Genomic DNA, 16,115 nt, shown 5'->3' on the forward strand with positions numbered 1-16,115 from the left:
ATAACCAACAAAGAGTTTCACTTGCCCGCCAAAGCAGCGAAACAGTTATTTAGAAATAACTATCGACGCGTTGAGTTTTCCAACCTACGCGCAGCTGAAAAACAGCCAATATGATGTTTGTATACAAGGCCCAGGAAAAAAGGAAAAAAAACTGACGGGTGAAATCTTGGTTAAGACAAACTCTCCCTCCCTCCCCCCCCCTACCCTTTTCCCATTTTGCGGGAAGCAACGACATAAAGAATTCACAAGTCTTACTTTTCGTTGAAGGCGTGAAGCAAAAGAAATTCATTTCTCTCTGATCGGCCACCAAGAAGTGTTCGAGTCTGAAAAATGAAGAACAAAATATTTAGCATCTGTTTTTAGAAATACCATACGTCAATTGAGGCGTTTAAACACAAAAGAAATGAAAGTTGAGCGTCAAAATCTTAGCTCAGGCTTCTTTGCGCATGAGGTGGTTGGAAAACGCCGCAACGAAATCTAAAAAAACAGTCAAAAAACGTCATAATAACGTTTCTAGTGAGGCAAGCCTCGATTTCAAGTTGCGCGCGCTACAGAGGCACACTGGTCTCTCTCCGTTACACATGGTTTCACGAACGAAACAATTTCCAAATACAAAAACCTTCCGTAAACTAATCTGTAGAAGCATCACACAAGAATATCTTAGTTAACTTTTTTGGTAATTTCCATTAAAAAATACGTGAAAAGCCCAGAAATTTGATTGAAGATGATCTGGTGACGAGAGAAATGCAGTGATTTTCCAAAGAATTGAATTTGAAAGAATGACATTTGAAACATTCAAACGCGAAATCTAAAAGATCATTTTTCGAAGCAAAGATTGCTGAACATACTAACCATAACATTTCCAGCAATGTTTGTTATCTGCAAAGCCAGGGGCAAAACCTTGAAAAAATTTTAAAAAATTTTAAAAAATTAGAATTACAAACCTACGTAAAATTAACCTTGCAACATTGAAGGGAACAACGTTTTTACGAAGTGTAACAAAAAAGTGTAGAAAATACTTACGTTTAGATCATACATGATCCTTAGAGTCAAGAGTGCATCCATCTGTAGACAGAAAAGGAGTAGATCAGTATATTTTCAAATTTGTTTTCACTTCGAACGAGGAGATTTGAGCAAAGATTCTCGAAAACTGCTAAATGCAACAAAAATGATGGAGGTTACCTACCGAAGTGAGTTCAAACATACGAAGCAATTCCTGCGTGGAGCTGAAAGTAAAAAATTAAAAAAAAAGGAAAAAAAGAGACAAAAAATTTAACTTTATTAATTCTCAATTTACAGGATATCAAATGTGGAGTTGAAACGTGAAAGGTGAAACCTGCACACGAGCTATGCGGCCCAAACTATTGAACCTAATCTCGGTTTCGGAAGCAAAAAGCAAAAAAATTATTGTTGCTCCCGCTGAATGGAAAGTTAGTCTATCTCTCTCAGGTTACCTCCAAGTGTTATTTGCTGGTCCCCATTTATACTCCTGGGTGAATAGAGACACTGTGACACTAAAGAACCTTGCCTCAGAACACACCTCAATAACCTGGCCAGAGCTTGAGCCCAGACCCCCTGATCTGGAGTTCAGCGCGCAAAAGTCTAGGCCCCAAAGTTTTACAAAATCAAAGGTAACACTGACGTATGTTTAAGCAAAAGAGGCGCAAAGAGGGGGAAGAGGAGGCTCACTTGTATTTGTTTGGTATTTCATCTTGATCAATCTCTTCTCTTCTTGACTGAAGAACAGCCCACGATAATGCTGGAAAATGAAAAATAAACAAGCGCCAATTTTACGTTGTATTTAAATATTTGAATCAACCTTGTACGTATGTATAAACCTTAGCGTGCAACCAATGAAAAGAAAGCTTCTAAGCAGTACTTTCATGTGGTACCGTTTGTTCTGCTGTACGAGGTTGTTCTAACTAACAAATAGATTCCAGTAATAGATCACAGAAGACATCAAAATGACGTCACATGAGGCACAGCTAAGTGTGTCACTGATGTTCTTACCACATTATGACGTCAACTGTGATCTATCACTGGTCAGACCCACGGCAACATGTATCTATTTGTTTTATATGATAACAAAGCAGAATGTTGAGAAAGATGTTTTTCGTCTTATCACGAGAGTGGGACAAAGAAAAAATTGATAAAAACTCGACGGTGAAACGATTCAAATGAGAGCTATCGAGCAGTTCTTTAGTTCGTGTGTTTCAGTTTATCAAGCTGTGCACAGGGGTTTTAACTTAAAGTCCTTGGATAAAACTCTGGTGTGCAACCACGTAAATGAGGACATCAAAGCCCACGCACTTTCATTTGGCAACTTTTCTTTGGTTTATCGTAAAACCTAAATCAAACCTTTATAATTTCGACTTTGTTAGTAACAGGAAAGTTAACATAGAGAGGTTGGCATGTCATGGCGGCAAACCTGTCAAATCATAACTCTTGCATCGTATGAGTTCTTTTGACGAAATCTTCACATCACACACCATTCGTCCAGAAGTTATGGAACGATCGAGAAGACTGCTGCCTCTGCCTGGCCCGCCATTCTGTCACAAACGTTAGAGATTAAGTCGAGTAACGATATACAAAAGGAGTCTAAGAACTTAATTTTGAGTTCTTTCCATAAACAGTATTGCCGCGGCTGATAAATCAACGACAAACTTAGCGGTATCATAATTTTGAAACGGCTATATTCAATTGGTTGTAATTCGCTCAACTGGAAGGCGTTACCCCAAAAGACAAAATCAATAAATAAATTTGTCGAGGACTTTTGGAGATCTTTCCCAAAACGAAGTTTGTCGGGATTTCCGCTAAGCAACAGCAAATTATTGCCATTCCACACCCACTAATTCAACCATCAATCCCTTGGTCGCCACCTGTGCGAAAATCACTTGAATTTAAAGGAGAAAAGTTAGTAGTTTTTTGTGCGCTCTGAACATAAGGTTGAGAACCAGACACTTACAGAAAGCTTCGGCATAATGCTTCTCTTCAGCCGTCCAAGGCGAGACCAATGGGGAATCTGGAGAAAAATCATACATTAGCTGAATTCAGTTTAAATTTTAAAAAATCTTATTCGACTCAGACATCACGTTTAAACTCGTGGCGTAACTAAAGATTTCCTACGATAGTTTTGTTCTGGCCTTTTGTATAAGGCAAATAAACCATATATATATGCGTTATTGACCAAACGTGAGATCAAGATGACAAGATACTGAGTCTTTTTTTGGGCATATTTCTATAATACGCAAGGATATTAGAGACAACAAAATCTGGCCAACCTAAACGAACGAAATTGGAAATGTGGCAGCAGAGCTTGGCTTTTGCAGAGGCAATAGGCAGACGCGAGCGAGATGGATTCTGTGACCCAACAAGAAAAAAGAATTCCTTTCAACTTGGCTGCTTGCAGATCCAACTATCTAAAAATAAGACGCAGTGCTCTTCCCCAGGGTAGTTATGGGATGAATCATCATTTTTTTCGCTAACGCATTGTTCGGAAGCAGATTGTCAAAGCTGTAGTATTCACCTTACAAGCACTGATTCTATGCATCAGAAGATCAAGATCAAACCCGTAGATGTCATGACCCTTGAGAAAAAAAAAGACAAAAAAGAAACAGAAAATATTAGGGGAGAATTAGTGATGAGGACATTTCCTCAATCTAAACGACAAGCTGCAACGACAGGCATTAAGTTATAAGTTTAGACGCCATCATTCTGACCTTACACTGTTACATTTCGCTGAAATTCAGTCAATACTCTGAGTTGTTGAAGTCACTTTGACATTGATAATTCCAAATGGGTGCGACCATATTCATTTGAATTTGGAATTTGTGTGCGCTAGAGCTGAATATCTAGTAAAATCTGAAACTTGCAAGCTATAATATCAGTAATACATTCCCTTTTTACATGCTGGTATAACATCGCTGAAAATACTTCAAACGGAAAAGTCGCATACCACAATTACATCTGGGTCAATTCTGTGAATCTTGGCCATAAACAGTCCTAAAAGAGCCCTCTCTGACGTCGTAATCTCCATGTTTATTTGCTAATTAGATAAAGAAGAGAAATTAAAGAGAATTACTGAATTCAGTGCAAATTGCCAACGGATTGTTTGTCGTGTTTACATACATCTGAAATCCTGCCAATTACCGAACGACCCCCTAAGGAAACGTTCATCCACACTATACCATCCCCCGACAGAAAATATTCCCCACATCTACTGTCTTACAATCAAACCTATTGCATGTGTTTATTGTTACCTTCTTTTTGACAGCATCCCTGAAGTCGTAAGGATACATCTGATCGTTGGGTTTACTTACAGCTAAAGCAGAAAAGTAGAATATATACAGATGTGATTGTTTCTGAATGATGCATTAAACCTTTAATCCCCGAGAGTGACCAGCATCTAATTTCCCCTTTCAATATCACCCCTGAATCAAACATTAAGGTTGTGAGAATTTGGGAAATGATAATCAACTGAAGAACCTCTTGATTGTTAAACAAATCCTCCCTGTCAGCACATTAGGACATGTATAGAGAACAGTATGGAGAATATGCATACTGATGTTAGGGTGTAAAGGATGAAAAGAAATCGTGAAAACCTGGCATGGAACCATGAGACAGAACCATAGAAGACCAAAATCGGACGGAGACGTCAAAAATCTGACAAAGACGCCCAAAATCGGACGGAAGCGTCAAAAATCTGATGACGCCGTCTTGAATCGTGTAGACCCGAAAAGTTACCCTAATCTGATAGATGTGAAAATTGAACGGGTTGTGGATTTAACCTCTTATTCTGCAAAATAAATTCACCTCTTTATGTATATCACGTAAAATTTCCTCACTCCGTAATTTCAGCTTCTTTTTCAAGTTATTTTCCTTATCTACGAGTTATCGAAGTTGTGCCTATTTTAAAAAGTAGTCACAGGCGTTTCATTTTCAACAAGGTTATCCTTAAATGTTACAAGCAAGTATGGTTGCTCAACTCACCACAGAAATGATACTGAAACTTCTGTTTAGGTGCAGCTTTGTCTAATGAAACTTCATGGTGTACCAGAGCTGACACAGCTAAGATCTAAATCAAAACATGAAAAAACGTAGAGAATGATGTTTTAAGCCATATCACGACCGTGGGACAAAGAAAAAGTTCTGAGTCTGCATGAGGAATCGAGCCACACTCCGATGTTCTATCACTGAAACACAATGACTCAACTGTAAGGAAGACCATTTCAATGCTATTTCAAGATTTCAATGAACTAATGAAGCTAACCTCGTGTGTGTGAGTCTTGGTGTTCAACATTGTCCGAAAACTGAGGCTCATGACAACCTACAGAAGGAGAGAAAAACAGCATAAAAATTCTTCATGCCAACAGCATCTTATAAAGCTACTGCAACACAATTTAACGCATTCAGTACGCAAAAAAGATCAGAAAATACTCTGGTTAAATTCCAATAGCTTAGCCGCTATTTCTAATTCAGACGTGGAGGACACTCGCCTGGCCGCGGTTATTCAAAGGATGGATGATGCTATCCTTTGGACAAATCTATATCCACCGGATGGCGGAATGCGTATTGTTATTCACATCCGCATTGATCCGTTGGACAGCGTTATCCTTCCTTTGAATAACTGAGCCCTGTTCCTTTACACTAGTTCCCTGTAACCACTTTTCATGATGAAAACCCTGACATCGGCATTTAAAAAAACAAACTCTGCGTTATCCTTGTTCTTACCATAGGTGGTGGAGGATCTTGTTGACTTGCTACTTCAAGAAGGTCCGGTTTTGGGATCACAGCCTAAAAGATCCAAAAATAATTTACGGCTGCAGGACGCGCGTTTCTCCGTCCGCGGGAAGATTTGAGACAAGCTGGGAGAGGTTTGCCAAGGGCCTGGGACTCATCAGTGCTAGACCCGTTTGCAGACGTTTCGCAGGCTCGCGTTACTGAAAGCTTCGTATTTTCCCGCGGGCAAGGAAAGCGCCAATAATGACCATGATAACTGCCTTAGATACTTTTTGCAAGCACTCTATCAGTGAGAATACCAACCTCTACTTTGCACCAGCTGACCGGCTGTTGAGGAAGCTCTAAAAAAATTAAAAAGAAAAAAAAAAAACAGGAAAATAGATTCTTACAAATATAGTCCTGCGGTATCGCAAAGTTCTCACAACTGACAATAAAAGAAATGTACGAGAATCAGCTAAGAGAGTTTAGTTTTTAATCACTGTAAGTACTCACGAGGTAACTTGACATTGAGCCAACACGGTCCTTTCATCTTGCGGTTCAGTAAAAGGAGCTCAAGACTGCAATAAAAATGAACTTGACTTTAAAATCTCCTTTAAAGAACACTTTAAAAAAACAATTATCTGCCAAGTTAAACAACCACATGAAATATCCGCAAAGAGAAAAAACTGCAAAGTTATCAATCATTGCCGCAAGGCTGACTAATTTTTAAATTTTCCTACAATATAATACTTTGATTTCTGATTTGAGAAATTCGAGGTAACACCTGCTCCACTCTCTATGATGTTGTCCTCGGGGTTAAAACTAACTGGACAAAGTGTGTGTTGGAGGGGAGGGTTAAGCCTCTACACACCTGCCCCCTCCCCCTGTCTTCCCACCCCCTTACCTTCACCAAAAACACCCCACCCTTAAGATCAGCCAGGTATATGCCAGAGTGAACCTTACCTGGAAGTATTAGTACCAAATACATGACTGAATGTTTGTCCAGACAAGTCACATGGTAGCTGAGGGCCATCTGCCTGTTGAGAACCAAATGAAGACAATTTTTAGGTAATCTTCTCTCTAAGACAGGGTTGTACTCTCTGCACAGAAGAGAAATTTGATACTGTTGTCTCCACTGCTAGCTCAAATATTTAAGTTTCATTTCTCTGTACTGCCAGCTACACATTCCCTATCATTTTAGTGCTAAGAATTTGATATCAAATCAAACAATATCCATTAACCCTTAAACTCTAAGAAGTGATTTAGAGGTAACTTCTCCCTATAATATCCTTACACTATCTCACAAACAGGTAATGAGAGTACTAAAACTTATCATGTAGAAGTTGTTATCTTGATCTAACACCAAATTCTCTTAACTAATTTAAAAGGAAATGTGCAGCAGCTACAGGGGAGAATTAACAATCAGATCTTGGGAGTTAAAGGGTTAAGTGGATATTTTTCCTTCTTGTCATTACTCTTCTGCTCAAGAATATAGTGATATTTTTGGGATAAATTCCTTTTCATTCTCTCCTGGGAGTGAAACAATTAAGATTGAATGGTAACCTTAGAGTTTAACTTTGAATTAACCCAGTGTACCAGCAATCAGCAAATTACTTAATCTAATTGATAACTTTCTAGCCTTTCTTTGAAATTTAAGTAACTTAGTAACTAACAGTTGCATAATGAGGTAATGTTGCTTGAAGTTTATGACACCAGTAAACAAGTTTCTGACTTACTGAATATCTGACCTCCAGGTACTCAGATGTGACAGGGACATCTTCGATTTCAAAGGCATAAGCTTTTTGAACTTTCTACACAGACAAATAGAAACACTTTTGAGGAAAAAACAATTAAACTATCTGAAATACAACCATTAGCATCTAAACAGATTATAGCATCTAATATACACCATTCAAAATTTAAGTTTACCCTGGAGATGAACTTCATAATTTTGTGTTTTGTTGCAATCTTCTCATTGAATTCCTGGCAAAGAGAGAATATAGAAGCTTACTTTTAAGTCACTGGAAAATACAAATGCAAAAGAAAAGAAATTGAATACTTTACATACTGCTTTTGAAAGGATGCAATAAAAAAAGAGAGTCAATGATTTCCTCTCTTATCTTTTACCTGATACACATCAATAAAACTGACTGTTTCATTTGTCACAGTGCCATCAACTTCATGTTTCTGTTAGGTTAAAAAAAGAAGCAGATTAATACCCAAAACATAAAACATTGAAAGCTGCTGAAATCAGTACACCTTACAGGGATAAAGAGGGAAAGTTTCTAAAGAATTTGTGGTGTCACATTGGTGAGAGAGTAGAAAAGGGGTAATTTAGTATTATCAAGTGAGATGATAACATAAATTGGCCACCATAAAGGTGGCCAATTAAGATATCTCAATACAAGGAATCAAAACAGTTGTCAATAAATGGTTTTGACAACAAAAGGAATTTGCTGCAGAATTTGAGAGCACCTAGGCTATTATACCAATTATTTTCCAAGGCACAGTGAATATTGCTGAGTCTGGGGGATTATTTAAGAATTTTCACTTTGCCTTCATTGAGAAGTTGTTAAATATGCACTGCAGAAGCCTTCTTTATCAAACCTTTTCTCGTGGAAGAATAAAGATCTGGCGCTCTATGTTCTTGACTGCCACAGAACAACTGCAACAATAACAGTAAAATTAGAATTGAACACAAACAAAATTTTAATGCTTTTTGCTCCTTTCAAGTACATTGACTATACCAATAACAAATACTACATTTCAACCTCTAACTCCCATGAGTGACCAAGACAGAATTCCTTCTTACAATATCAATAAAATGTCAAGCAGACAATTGATGAGAAGAAAATATCAATTAGGGGATAATTAGTTGACCTAATGCCAAATTCTCCAAACTTTCATCATAACAACTGTATAGCAGACAGCAAGGAGAATTACTAATAAGATCTTCGAAGTGAAAGGGTTAAAAAAATGGGAGTTTGCCTCAATGTAAAAATGTATATAGCTTTTTTCTCTGTCCACGCATTTAATTTCTCTCTTGCTCTGACTTCCTTGTTTTCTCTCTTGTGAGCATTCAGTGTAACAGGTTCTTAGATCGCGAATGAACCATAAATATGGTTAAAATTAGATACCTCACCTGACATAAGTTTTTGCAGATTCAATCCAGACTTTTCCAAACAAGTAAACAGTACCTGAGAGAATGATTTAAATTGTGAGCAACTGAAAAGAGCGTAGAGTTCACTTGGTGATATTGAAATCACTGTATCTATTTACCTGGCAGTTTAAATTTATCTTCATATGCATCAAACCAGAAGAACTTGAGGACTTTTTCTCCTGAAATTGCACGTTCAAAATGAGATAAATTACATGATTTTATAGAGTGAAATGTTTCATCATGGCAGAGTGGAAGAGTTGGTAACAAATCAGTCTAATTCTAGACTGTGAAAATGCACTTACCCTCAAATTCCTGAAGAGGGAGAGAGGAGCAATCTACATTGACATCCGACAGAACCTGGTGTTAAAACAAAAGTAAAGACTCAAATTTACTTTCCAATGATAATAATTGTTATTATTACCATAGTTGGCACTAATATGGCTGTGCATAGGGAATCAAATAGAATACAAATTTTGTAAAAAATTTTGTAAAAAAATTTGGTATCTATTACCTCTTGATGTGATTCTTCATTCTCTAGAATTGTCTCCCAGGCTGAATCACCAGAAATTTCTGTTGATCTGGAAATAAGAAATATGATGTTTAAAAAATCCAAATAAAAAATACCACAATATCAAAAACAAAAGATAAATTTCAAGAATCATAAGGAAAGCCTAATTTTTTTTTTTAAATGGCCATGTGATTTTTATCCAGAAGGCTGGTCTTAAAATAACTTTACATACTTTTGAGGGAGAGCACATTTCCTGTCAGTCTTCTTCTCAATTGTTTCAACCTACAATAAAAATGCAATTTGTGCCTTTTTTAAAAGGTTTGCTCAAACTGTTTGAAGCCTTTACATATAGTTCAGAATATTCTGAATGTAGGACCTGCCAAGCCGACCAATAGTCGACCGATATATTGGTCAATAGTTGGCCTATATGTCAACCAAGGCCACCTATAGTACACATGATCCGGAGATGGGGGAGGAGGAAAATAAATTTTCCAGGAAAGGGGGGAGGGTTGTAACTAGAAACTTCAGTAGGGAGGGGGGGGTTAAGGAGGAGGCACTTATTGCAGTATTTGTACTACCTTCACTTTTGTAGTGGGTTTTTCATCGGGATTTGTCTCAACATTTGTTAATGCCTGGATTGCTTCTGCATCACCGAGGTCGTCATCTCCAAAGTCATCACAACCCATAATAGGATCATCTGGAACAACAATCATCAGATATCAACTAGCCTGCGGTGCAGGCATCTTATTAGGGTGAGCTGACACTATAAGCTGGTGATTGTTTATCAGACTGACCATGTTTGATTTGGAGTCAGAGTGGATGGTGGGGGCATGGGCAGGGGAATGGAAAGCAGTATTATTCCCTCCCCTTCCCCCACCCCCTTGGTACAAATTTATTTCTCTCCCCAGCCTTCCACTGCCATTAAAATCAATGATGGCAGCCATAATTTTTGTTAAGAAAATACTGAGTACTCCCTTGCCAAAACTAAACCTGTTCTGCACACTGGATATGAACTAGTGATAAGTCATGACATAAGATAAGCTAAATGTCACACATCTTTTGTGACCATCTATTACCAACAATTTTTCCATGCTTACCTAAATCCATATCCATTGCTGTCTCACAACTCTCATCCTTCTCTCCTCTCGATGGGTCTCCGACCATCCCACTGTACCTCCCCTTCCCTCTCTCAGTTGGTTCAACCTTAACAACAGTTTTCCTCTTGGCTGGCAGATTTTTGGCATGGCTGGATTTGGGTGGTGATCTTGGTTCAACTTTAAAAATATTCTGCCGTGGCCCAGATGATTGCTGTTAAGTATCAAAGAGAGTATTATGATATTGAAAGAGGAAATTCCTCTTAAGTCACTCCCACAGGTAAAGGTGTTTATTCTTGGGCCAGTGGATTTTTCCTGGCAGTCTGTGTCCTTGGTAATCAAGAATCTTATACTGACTTATCATTTAATTCTCCCTTGCTAAATACAACAAGAAGTCACACCTGAAGTCGTCTTGGAGTGCTACCAGTTGGCAAAGCTGATGTTGGAGTTCTAGATAGATATGAATAACATAAAGACCATTAACATCATCAGTCTGACTGCCAAGGAAATAATGCAAGAATCTTTCAGAGAAGCATTTCAATACAGCAAGAAATACCTTAAAACTTGTGGTGTTCCCTTTGAATATTTCACTGGAGCTGGTCTTGGTTGCTGGATATGTAGAATAAGATCATTTACAATAAATCTTCTTTCCCAACTAGTGCAAAATGATTTGCAACTGACTGCTCTAATCCACTATTGCACAAAAGACATCTTCAGCTCAAAATCTACTTATCAAATATTAAACAATTAATGATAACATTGTTTCAAAAGTCTTACACACTGAGGAACTGGTTAGCAGTGAAGAAGAATGTATAAGTAAGGTCTCGACAAAAAAAAAAAAATTCATTTTGTCAAAGGAGGCCTGATTGGCATCAGCCACCTGGGTTCAATTAAGGACAGGAAGAACTTGGAGTCAGAAGTGAACCTCACTTTCACTCAATTTTTTTTTAACTTCAACAACAATTACACTTTCCCCCTGAAGCACTCACTTAACTTTTTAACTCCCAGATCAAATTTGTAATTCTCCTTACTGTCAACCATACAACTATTATAATGTTAGTTTAAAGAATTTAGTACTGGATCAACTTATTATTCCCAAATTGATATTTTTCTTTATTCTCATCACTTATCTGGTGGATATTGTATTGATATAATGTAAGGAGAAATTATGTCTTGGTCACTCATGGGAGTTAAAGAGTTAAAAGGGTCCGTGAAATATGAAAGGCATACAACACGCTGGAAAACCATAACAGGCATGCTTCCATTTCTTATACATACTTCCACTTCCTTGAGGAGATCATTCAACAAATCATCTTCACCAATGGATGTTACTTCGCTCTGCAAAATAGTTGTTCGTAAATTTATACAGTTAGAGCTTAAGGATGCCATTCTCAGTGTGGTATTCCCTCCATCTAAACAACAGTTAATCTCATTACAGTAGCTGGTTCACTAAGTTAGAGCAGACTCCTGTTAGTAGATGTCAACAATTGCCAACACCATACAAACAACAAATTTATGACATTTACATAACAAAAGAACCAAAACAAATAAATGAATATTACCAATGGATTAAATCTAACCAATCAGGACTGACTTACACTACAACAGTCTAACAGCCAATAACATCACTCGAACCTGACTAATCAGTTCACACAAACACACATTCCACTCCAGTGACAACAACTCAACACTTGACTCCAATGATGACTTCTGCTTAGGTTGTTAAAACCTCAGTCACTACTATTGACAAAAGTCCTTCCCAGAACAACTCCTCTTGCTAGTACAGCCAGATTACACAATCACAGTTTAATATTACTACCAAAGGTCAAAGGTATTGGCAAAAAAAACTATGTTTACCACACTAACCTTGACTTTCTTTGCTTTGGCACTTGCAGCCAGCAACATCTTGTTAATTGTCTTTGGTTTCACTGTTGGCTTTTTCACATTCTTTAAAAAATCAGATAAAAAGTAACTTGTTGGAGTTACTATCAAACAATATCACAATTATAATGATGAGGCATTTCTATAGCCCATAACCCTTACTAATGTTCTAATGCACTTTAAAATATTTTCCAGGGTACTTTGACCAGACTGCATTGCACAGTTCACAATTCTTTTAAAAAAAATTTGCAGATGCCTCCAATTTGGGAAACAATACCAGACTGTGAAACCAGGAGCTAGGTTCTGTACTCTTTGTGAAAAGTGAGTGGTTCTGTAATGTCACCTGCTAACCAGTACAGAGAATATGCAGGAGAAAGAAACGATTTCTCATCCCTATCCATGAAGACTAGGATGATTAATAATGGTAATTGAACTGAGTGGAGTGCAATTTGGGCTGAAATCATACGCGTGATTCCAAAATTGAACGAGCGCGCGGCGCGAGTTCGATTTGAAATCACAAGTATGATTTCAGACCAAAATTGCACAACACGAGGTTCAATTACCACTTTATTACATTCATTTTGAAATCGCCCAAATACAGGCCTTGGTCAGTTCAAATATTTTATTAATACAATACTGAGCTGGTTTGAAATTAAATTCATCCATTTTTTGGGAGGAAAAAATAAGAGTTTTGGAAACAAAAGTTGCAAAATTTGCCACATGATAATCCATGTCTTTCATCTTCCTGCAATATGATCGGTTACTTTAAACAAGCCTTGAAGTCTGATTGGTTGGTTTTTTTTTAGTGTAGCCTCCTCATTGGCTGGGGAAAAGATGCGATTTAAAGCAAAAAATGGTGCAATTTGTGAATAAATCGCACCAATTAGAGCCAATCAGATTACAGGGACCATCAATGATTTCAAAATGGGTGTAATAAATAATGGTAATAGGACAGAGTGGAGTCCAATTCCATCTATAATCATACAAGTGATTAACAAAATTGGATGACTGCAAAATGGGAATCCAATTTGTCAATCATGAGCACATTTACGGACAGAATTGGACAACAAGAAGTCCTGTTACCAATCAATCATAACTGTTATAATTCCCAAAAACAACAATTTCATTTAGAGACCAATGCCTAAAGAAAAAGAAATTTATCCATTTTGGAAATTCCTCAGTTTTATAATAAGTGGCTATTGCTATGGTTATTGTGATTAATTCTGTGATTGGTGGATTTGGCTGAGTGGACTTTGTATGATTGGCTGCTTCAACTGTCCAATTATAGGTGTCCAATTACAGCCAACTATCCCATTATTGCTGCCAACTGTCAATTACAATTACAGAATGATTAGTGAGGAAATTGTAATGGTTATGATTAACCAGATGTCATAGAAAAGGCAGCACATTCTCCATAGTTATTTTAAGACCCTGAGTGTTGGTACAGTCTGTGATGTGAAACCTTCACCTTCTGCACAGCAGTTGAGCACTCGACAACCTGAGCCGACCAAACCACAATGAAAATTGGAAATATTCAGGCTGTCTCAATAAGCTGAATGTGGCTTCTGAGGGCAATCACCAAAATCTGTACCTGATTGGCTGTCTTGAACAGTGTGACAAAATGAAAAAATTTTGGGTTGACCAGGGTCAGATTGTGATGGTCTGAGAATCACACAGCCAAGTGCCCCCCTCCCCTCCCCTCACTGGCCCCCTTTCCCACCCCATCCTGATAGGATTAGAAAAATATTAACAACAACAAATCAACAAGTTCCACCATACCGGCCTCTTTGGCTTGAATTTGGGGACATTCTTTCCTGAAAAAAATGAAACAGCTTTCAGTAAATGACTACTGGAAGTTATTATAAACAAATTAAAAATATATTTAATATCAATGACCAATTATTAATTATTTATCAACTGACCAGTTGGTGGCGCATCATCGAGATCATCATCAAATATTTCTCGTCCATCATCCACATATCCTGTCCCATCTGAAAACAAAAGCACATTCAACCATTAAATACGCAGACAACCCCAGAGCAGAAAAGACATTGGTCATAGTGTATGATAAAGATCCATTGCATTTACTTCGCAATGGTGTCTTAAGAAACAGAGATAAAGAAAAAAGATTATTTTATACCCTTGTCTTTGGCCAGAGGGATCCAAAAAATTTTTAAACATGAATTGGTCTGTTAAAAGGTTTTGCAATGCATGACCCTACTTGAAGTTTGGTGTTTACCTTATAATTCGAGAAGAACCCTGAAAGATAACTATTCGTCACAATCATGGACACAGCTCTTACCATCATCAACCACCCAGTCATCCTCCTGTCGTTTTCTAACAATGTCAGAGTATTCATCTTCATTCACTACCTGATAAACATCATCAAGGTTTCCAACCTAGTGAGGAAAATATGAGACTCAATTCTGGAAAAGCATGTATTAAATCCACAGCAGTATAGTCTTCTCTAAGACAATGGTTTATGTTAAAATTACACAGATAGTCACAGAAAAGGAAATTAGCCACAATATTTCTTGTGACCTTAATCCAAAGAAATATATAGAAAAGTTTGGAAGTTTTCTTTTTAAATATATCATTCCTTGGAGGATAGGATGAGAGGGGAGGGAGAGGGAAGTCCTCTTAACCCTTGGGTTAAAAGTTAAAAGTTAAACAGTTAAAAGTTGGGTTGGGATTGGGTCAGCGGCACCAATATGGCGGCCACAAGGATTTTAGCTCCTCTTTTTCTGTTACTATGTCTCCATTTAGAAAAACCTATAAATATCCAAGAAAGTTTGCCATTTAACTCTTAAACTCCCAGAGGTGATTAAGAAGTAATTTTCCCTAAAATATCCATACATTGGCCAGCAAACAGGTGATGAAAATGCTCAAACTTAGAAGGTAGAAATTGTTATCTTGATCTAACACTAAATTCTTGTCACAACTTTACAAAGAAATGTATAGCAGCTAGAAGAGAGAATTAACAATCAGATCTTGGTTAAGTTTCCACACAGCCCCATACTATTGTAAAACAAATCTGTTTTCCCAATGGAAATGTATTGTTTTTGTCATTGTTTTCTCTATTCAAGAACTGAATACATTGTGTAGTATGGGGCTGTGCGGAAATTTTATCAATTATTTTCAAGACGAAATATAAATTGACGGTCTCCCAGCTTTCATCCGATCCAGTCTTCGATCAAATCAGAGAAAACGATGTCAAATATCTCAATGGCCTGTATTTTATAGCTAGTTCAAAATCACGATAAACCGTAGAAACGTACAACATCGATGAAAGAAATCAACAACTGATTAGAATTATCGATCATTACATGGCCGGACTATACGTGCAGTTAACTCTGTACCTCAAACGTTGATCTCTCTCCAGTCTCACGAAATTTTCTGGTGAAGAATTCAGAATAAAGTTGTTACATTTTGCACCAGAGACAAATGGCAAAAACCAGTAAACATGAGAATAATTTTGATCGCAAAATCTCTCACCTTATTTTATCAAGCGCCGAGGTTTTTCCAGCATTGCGCTTGACAGTTCGAGTAGATCTCCTTGTCGATTGAGAATCTGCTAAATCAAGTGACAGAAATGTGAATAATTAATGTTGCCAGACCAAAAATAGATAAATATATACGGTAGAACTTTACCATCTTGGTTTGTGGTTGTGGTGCTTTCTCCAGTTGAAGTTGGCGCCATCTTGAAATAGCTTGTAAATGGCGCGAAAGTTTTAAGATGGATTGATGACTTCCA

General features: G+C 37.4%; 1 protein-coding gene across 2 annotated transcripts in view; it reads right to left on the bottom strand.

The window, feature by feature from the left end:
- Nucleotides 1-16,098, bottom strand: part of LOC113686295 (DNA polymerase alpha catalytic subunit-like) — a 34,408-nt gene extending 18,310 nt beyond the window's left edge. Inside the window, exons 1-37 of one of the 2 annotated variants that reach the window (XM_089209482.1) lie at nucleotides 16,013-16,098; nucleotides 15,857-15,932; nucleotides 15,721-15,757; nucleotides 14,664-14,760; nucleotides 14,284-14,352; nucleotides 14,141-14,175; nucleotides 12,347-12,427; nucleotides 11,759-11,818; nucleotides 11,037-11,089; nucleotides 10,882-10,930; nucleotides 10,484-10,694; nucleotides 9,965-10,083; nucleotides 9,619-9,668; nucleotides 9,390-9,456; nucleotides 9,181-9,235; nucleotides 8,998-9,057; nucleotides 8,861-8,915; nucleotides 8,326-8,383; nucleotides 7,846-7,905; nucleotides 7,648-7,701; nucleotides 7,455-7,529; nucleotides 6,682-6,755; nucleotides 6,232-6,296; nucleotides 6,043-6,080; nucleotides 5,731-5,793; nucleotides 5,270-5,326; nucleotides 4,990-5,074; nucleotides 4,260-4,321; nucleotides 3,956-4,045; nucleotides 3,527-3,586; nucleotides 2,966-3,022; nucleotides 2,429-2,549; nucleotides 1,690-1,759; nucleotides 1,187-1,226; nucleotides 1,024-1,065; nucleotides 853-900; nucleotides 256-323 (exon numbers count right to left, since the gene is read on the bottom strand). In XM_089209482.1, the coding sequence (XP_089065608.1) occupies nucleotides 256-323; nucleotides 853-900; nucleotides 1,024-1,065; nucleotides 1,187-1,226; nucleotides 1,690-1,759; nucleotides 2,429-2,549; nucleotides 2,966-3,022; nucleotides 3,527-3,586; nucleotides 3,956-4,045; nucleotides 4,260-4,321; nucleotides 4,990-5,074; nucleotides 5,270-5,326; nucleotides 5,731-5,793; nucleotides 6,043-6,080; nucleotides 6,232-6,296; nucleotides 6,682-6,755; nucleotides 7,455-7,529; nucleotides 7,648-7,701; nucleotides 7,846-7,905; nucleotides 8,326-8,383; nucleotides 8,861-8,915; nucleotides 8,998-9,057; nucleotides 9,181-9,235; nucleotides 9,390-9,456; nucleotides 9,619-9,668; nucleotides 9,965-10,083; nucleotides 10,484-10,694; nucleotides 10,882-10,930; nucleotides 11,037-11,089; nucleotides 11,759-11,818; nucleotides 12,347-12,427; nucleotides 14,141-14,175; nucleotides 14,284-14,352; nucleotides 14,664-14,760; nucleotides 15,721-15,757; nucleotides 15,857-15,932; nucleotides 16,013-16,061 (2,510 nt within the window). In that variant the 5' untranslated portion in view covers nucleotides 16,062-16,098. Of the gene's footprint in view, nucleotides 1-255; nucleotides 324-852; nucleotides 901-1,023; nucleotides 1,066-1,186; nucleotides 1,227-1,689; nucleotides 1,760-2,428; nucleotides 2,550-2,965; nucleotides 3,023-3,526; nucleotides 3,587-3,955; nucleotides 4,046-4,259; nucleotides 4,322-4,989; nucleotides 5,075-5,269; nucleotides 5,327-5,730; nucleotides 5,794-6,042; nucleotides 6,081-6,231; nucleotides 6,297-6,681; nucleotides 6,756-7,454; nucleotides 7,530-7,647; nucleotides 7,702-7,845; nucleotides 7,906-8,325; nucleotides 8,384-8,860; nucleotides 8,916-8,997; nucleotides 9,058-9,180; nucleotides 9,236-9,389; nucleotides 9,457-9,618; nucleotides 9,669-9,964; nucleotides 10,084-10,483; nucleotides 10,695-10,881; nucleotides 10,931-11,036; nucleotides 11,090-11,758; nucleotides 11,819-12,346; nucleotides 12,428-14,140; nucleotides 14,176-14,283; nucleotides 14,353-14,663; nucleotides 14,761-15,720; nucleotides 15,758-15,856; nucleotides 15,936-16,012 lie in introns of both variants that reach the window. The other variant, XM_089209481.1, reaches the window with a different exon arrangement.
- Nucleotides 16,099-16,115: the final 17 nt, after the last annotated feature.

This window comes from Pocillopora damicornis, chromosome 6, assembly GCF_964200805.1.
Source record: "Pocillopora damicornis chromosome 6, jaPocDami1.2, whole genome shotgun sequence".
In the NCBI taxonomy this organism is placed as follows: domain Eukaryota; kingdom Metazoa; phylum Cnidaria; class Anthozoa; order Scleractinia; family Pocilloporidae; genus Pocillopora; species Pocillopora damicornis.